Source organism: Aptenodytes forsteri, unplaced genomic scaffold (genome assembly GCF_000699145.1).
Source record: "Aptenodytes forsteri isolate BGI_AS27 unplaced genomic scaffold, ASM69914v1 Scaffold66, whole genome shotgun sequence".
NCBI lineage: Eukaryota > Metazoa > Chordata > Aves > Sphenisciformes > Spheniscidae > Aptenodytes > Aptenodytes forsteri.
The window spans coordinates 1,793,531-1,799,452 of record NW_008795131.1 but is presented as its reverse complement, the minus strand read 5'-3'; the positions used below and the strand labels follow the sequence as shown (position 1 = coordinate 1,799,452).

The 5,922-nt window shown below is 52.7% G+C and overlaps 1 protein-coding gene across 1 annotated transcript in view; it reads right to left on the bottom strand.

The window, feature by feature from the left end:
• The window catches only part of AKAP10 (A-kinase anchoring protein 10), a 34,549-nt gene extending 28,627 nt beyond the window's left edge, over window positions 1–5,922 (bottom strand). The window contains exon 1 of the mRNA XM_009278333.2: window positions 5,721–5,922. Coding sequence (XP_009276608.1) covers window positions 5,721–5,922 — 202 coding nt within the window. The remainder of the gene's footprint in view (window positions 1–5,720) is intronic.

Genomic DNA, 5,922 nt, shown 5'->3' with positions numbered 1-5,922 from the left:
GCTCCCCGGCATCCCCCCATCACCTCCCAGCATCCTCCCGACGTGCCCCGGGCTCTCCGGCACCCTCCCACCCCACATCATCCCTCCCACATCCCCCCACACCTGCCCCAGGCTCTCCAGTAGCTCTCTGTTCTCCTGGCCTCCCTAAGGTCCCCCTGTCATCACCCTAGCATCCCCCGTTCTGACCCAGGCTCCCCAGCATCCCCTCATCCTATCCCCCAGACCTGCCCCAGCATCCCTGTCCTGCCCTGAGCATCCCAGGCATCCCCCGCATCCCCCATGCTGCCCCCGAGCATCCTCTGCAACCCCCCATGCTGCTCTCAAGCATCCCTTTCATCCCCTGCATCCCCCGTGTCCTGCCCCTCAGCACCCCCTGGGTGTCCCGTGGTCCCCGTGGGGCTGCATCCCTTTTTGGGATGCTTGGCTGCACTTGGCATGCCGCACAGAAACATCCCGGGTGCCTTTGTGCCAGTGTGGCGGTCAGTGCAGCCTGAGCGTGGCCATGGTGCACCTCCCAGCCCTGGCCCCAGCAGTGCCACTGGTCTGACCTGGCCAACCTGCCCTGCCGGGCCTCCCGGCCGTGCCTCGCCGCCGGGGCCTCAAATCCCTCCAACCCGCCCGGGCGAGCTCCTGCGTGGGCGTGCGGGAGGGAGTCGGGGGAGAAACAGGAGAGGGTTGGTGCTCCCCAGCAGGGCATTGAGCATTGCTTGCCGGCTGAGTTTGCTAAGTGGGAGGGGAGCAGAGGGGTGGCTGAAACTGCTGCCCCTGGGACACGAGGATCCGGAAATCAAGCCTGGATGTGGGGGACCTGCGACCGTTCCCCTGCCCGTCCAGCCCGGGGTGATGCCCTTGACAGGTTTTTGGAGGAAAGAGGCCAAGGCCACCCTGCTTGCCCCGTGGGGCCTGGGGTTGCTGCGGTGTCCTGGTGTGACAAAGAGCTGCCCGTCCCCCCTGGGTGCGTGCGGGGACCACACAAAGCCTGGCCCCAGCATCCCGCTGCCCGCTTGCCCCTGCCCTTTCTTCCTCCTCTCCTCTCCTTTCCTTTTATTCTTAGCTTCTTACCCTGAGGTTGTGAGTGTGATTTCACTACCGCTGCTCAAAACACATGAGCTTTGATTTGCTCCGGGTCGCTATCTTGCAGAAATCCCAATATGAGGGCTAAATCCCTGAGAGATCGTGGCTGTGCCCGGCACAATGGGTGTCAGTAGTTGAATTTCTCAGCTTGCCGTGAAGCTGTGCTGTTATCTCTCCCAGGACGCCAGGTCTGCGTGCGATTGCTTAAATCCTGTCATGGTCCTTAAAATTGTCATTAAAGACAAATATGGTGAATTGCAAAGAAAAGAACCGGCTGCATAAAATCCTTCCTATTTATATAAAACCGTGCAAAAATGCTGTTGTTTCCATAAGTTGGCCTTTGTTCAGATGTTTTTGCAAATGTAATTCAGATAAACACTTCCAAGTAATAACAAACTTTAAAGATAAGAATGAAGCTCAGCAGTGACTCATTTGAACAAGCTTCAGCTACACACAGCCTCAGCCGTCTAATAGCCTCTGAAAAGACTTTAGATCCAGAATATAACATAACGCAAAGCCTCTGAGCTCCTGAGCTTGGGCTGTGGTAGGAATGAATAATATCAGGGTACCGAGTGGAGTTTACAGGGGATTTTGTTGACACATCCTTGTCACCTTTATTAATGCCACCCAAATAATTCACGAACAACAAACAGTGCAGTCTCTTTCAGGGGAAAGTGCTCCCCTACCAGCTCTCTGCCATGATGAGGATGAGAATACCTGTTGTGATGGTTATTTGATGGGGTGGAGTATAATAAAATATCCCTGGCAGCTTTGCTAAGGCAGGCAACAGCTTTGGCTTTCTTGCATGAGCAGCCCTCCAAACCCGCACGCCTCGGTGCTCAGGACAGGGGGAGCCGAGTGCTGTGAGCTCCGTCCACAAGTTCAAGCAGGAGATTCTCCTTTTTGGAGAGATGGGGAAATCGTGACTCTTTTTTCTTTGCTTTCAGAACTTGTGACATTCATTTCCAATCTTTCAAGCAATCTTGTGAGCAGCTCCTTCTTTAAATGAAAGGCAAGAGCCTAATGTGGACGGGAATCTAGGAGCTTTTGAAAACAGCCACCAGCTTTTTGCTGAAGTGGCGGAGACTGGCGAGAAGGGCGTGAAGCTGTGGCTATGGGGGGCGAAGGAAGCAAAAGCCGACATGGGGATCAGGAGCTCTTCTAGCGTGAAGCTGGTGGCACATCTGGGGGGGATGCTGAGAGCACATCTGGGGAGGATGCTGACGGCACACCTGGGGAGGATGCCCACCTGCAGCGCACAGGGGGTGGGAGCAGTCCACAGCCAGGATGTCCATCCCCCGGGAAGGTTGTTCTTTTTGTTTCCCGAAACGTGCACGCTTACCGCGTTTCAAATGTTTCCCCGTTCAAACGTGCCAATTTGATGAAGGGGTGGGGGAGCGTTCAGCCCTGCAAATGATCGTTAATGCCAGTTGTGTGTTTGCACTTGGGGGATTATGTTAATCACGCTACAAATGATGCTTTGAATCATGTCTAGAGGTTAATTAACATGCCTTTCTTCTCTTAAGAGGGCCTTCATGTCTGCTTAGAGTTGCTGGCTTTTTTCTGCTTCCTTTCATAATTACTTTGCAGCTCTCTGATATCATGGGTACCTTTAATTTAACCCTGTCAGTGCTCAGGCTGCTGGGGCTTTGCACCGTGCTCAGCATCATGATGGTGATTTGATGGGGTGGAATAGAATAAAATATCCCTGACACCTGGAGACGTTGGGGCCAGGCTGTCTCGTGCAGGCTGAGACCTTGCAGGAGCTGATGGAAACGGGAGAGGGTCTGGCTGGAGCCAGGTGGGGAGAGAGGATGGTGATGGGGGTATTGCCCTGGGGCCACAGCCAGTTTATGAGCGGGGCCCTTACATGGACAATTAATGGAAAAGAGGATCCATTGTGGGAGGACTTGGAGGCTGGAGAGGGGCATCCTGAGGGGTGCAGGCGCTGTGGGGAGAGGCGATTGCTCTTGGGAGGCCAACTGGTAGAGCTGGGAAAAACAGGTGAGCTTTTGAGCTCTGAGCTGCTTCATCGCATCTCACTACTTTTCTTTTTTTGGTGCCAGATCCCTGTGTGCAAAATAGTGCTTTATCCTGAGTTAATTTATTTTCTCTTTCCGTGGGAGCATTTGGCTCATGGGTTTCTGTCTCAATGCTGCACTTCGGAAGCTAGTGCTGCTTCATTTCAAATTTCTATTTTTATTTTTCAGGATAGTCTCCAATTATTTTCAGGCTTTGCCAAGCATGTAATCTAAAATAACAAAGAAGCTGATCAGCCCATGGTATTCAGGTTAAAATCACATGGACCGTTTGCCCATGAAGCCAGCGATGCCCTGCTGGAGCACAGCACAAAATAACCCACTCAGGACAGGGGGGAAGGCTTTACACAGCCCCAGGAGTTCCCTGAGTGGGTCTTTCCTGGGTTTTTTCCTATAGCAGGACTTGAAAAGATTCAGCCTAGTGAAAATGCGCAGTAAACCTGCTTACCCTTTTATTAGAAAATGCTGAAAGGTTTCATAAACCTTCATTGCCGGTTTCTCACCGTGTCAGTTCAGCACTGGGCTCCTGATGTAATCTGAGATCTGCCCATTGGGGTCAGATTTGCGGAGCTATGCAGCCCCGTTCTCAGTGAAAAAGCACGTGGGGTGCTCGTGGAGATGGGGAGATATTTGGAAAATGTGTCGCTCCTCTTCTAGCACAGGCTGAAAGGGAGAGCTCAACATTTGGGGAGCTCCCAGCTTGCGACGTGACCCAAGCAGGGAGCCACATGCGAGACTGGCTCTTGGGTAGAGTCTGCTCTACCTCTGGGGGCCGTGTATCAGGCCAGCGTGTTAATTTGGGATTATCAGCAAATCAACTTTTAGCTCCTCATCCTAAGAACTTCCCAAGAGAGCAGATCCTTCCCAGCTTACTCTGTCTACCAGTTAGTTTGATTTTTAATTGCACTTACACAACCTTGGCAAGAGGTGTAAGTGTTCAGCGGTTCTTGAAATCACCATCTTCCTCTTTATGCTTATTACTTTGCAGTAGACTTTATCTCCTTTCATTAGCTGCTTAGAGTTTTTTGACCTACATGAATAGAACAGAAAATACCTGGTATTGGGGAAACCTGTAATTCCTGAGCTCTGGCCCCATGCTTCAATGCCCGAGTAGCAAACCATAACCAGGACTCACTGACCAGTGAACCGCTCACTACTAAGCTGGGCTGAAATGGGTGCTGAGACAGGACCAGCTTATGGGTGGGCCGTGGAAGGTCAAGTTGATTGAAAATACAGACAGGCTGCTCTCGGGATTATTTCTATCAACTCTGCTCTCAACGGGAGATGAAGCTGCTTCGCTTAAACAAAGGCACGGAGAAGTGGGTATCAGCTGCAGCGTCGCTGCTTAGGCTGCAGGGCCAGGGGCTGGGCAGCAGCTGGGGCTTAGCTGAGAAGTGGCCACCCATGACAGCGATGACCGGTTCACTCTGGGTCGCCTGCCCACAAACCTGCTGGACAAACCTGGGAGTCCTGAACCCTGCGCCTTGGGAAGGGCATCGCCTGCGCCCATCCGAGACGTTTTGGGCTGAACATTGCATTTCTCCTTTGTAGGGCCCAGAGCAGAGTCTGGCACAGGGTGGTGGGGACACAGCAGGGACATTTTGATGGTGGGACATTCCCTCCATCCTCTTGAGGCTGCAAGTCCCACTCCCTTTGGGCTCCTCACCACTGGCTTTATAAGGAAAAGGCAGATGGGAGAGCTTTGTGACCTGCGGGGCGTTCCCCAGCCCAGGACGATGAGCCCAGCTTTGCTGCCAGCGCCAGGAAAGGGCTTATCCCAAGGAAGGATAATAACAGAGTGCGGGTAAGAAGGTCTGATCTGGTACCCAGCGACAGTGCACTGCTTGCTGCCTAATTAAAATTTCATTAAGTTGGTTCGCATCCCTTGATGGAGGTCACAGGCACACCATTGATGTGCTAATGTTTTACTTTTCCCCTTTTTTTTCTCTTTCACCACTATCCATCATCCTTTTAGATAAAGCAGTGGCATTAGGAACTGCTTTCCAGCGTCCCCAGATGCAATGGCACTGGAAGAAAGACAGCCGTAATTCATCAGACATATTATCTGTCTCTTATTTTCTCTCTAATTAAAAAAATGCTTTTTTTTTTTCTTGAATTGGTTTGGGCATTAACCCCTCCGGTGTTTGTGTTGAATGATTAGCTTGAAAGTGGGAAAGTTATCTGGAAGGCCAGGACTGGCCAAGCTGTGTCTGGTGGGGGGTTGCTGAATTTTGTGCATGAGCAGCCAAATCTGAGCTGGGGAGAAGTACCCCCTGTGTGTGCTGCGGTGCGGGCAGGTCCCCATCAACCAAATCCTTCATTTGAAGGAGAAGAAATGGGGACTGAAGCCTCGTTGCCTCCTCTGCATCCCTGTGCCCCAGCCCAAACCACCCTGGCTCAGGGGACTCTCAGACATCAGCCACCTCCCTGGCAGCATCATGCCTGGGGCTCCGTGTTACTGCCGGGCTGGTTTGGGGAGGTTGGACCTGCTCCCACCGTTCCCATCGGATGACACTGGGCACTTCCCAGCGCTGCTGGGCAGGGGATAGCATCTGCATGGGAGCAGGATGGAGAGGGAAGATCAAATAGGAAGGAGAAAGCTCTCACATGGCGCCAAAAGGAAGGTAATTGCCAGGAAGGAGAAGACGAGGACGTGTGGGATCCTCTTCCTGGCTGTAGCTTTAATGCCGACCAGATGGTGGATGTTTGTTTCTGTGACTTGTGTGGGGGAAATATGAACAAGCTGCGAGGCTCGATCCACCCACCCCTGCGCACGCAGCGTCTCCTGCAGAGGCAGGCGCCTCTCCAT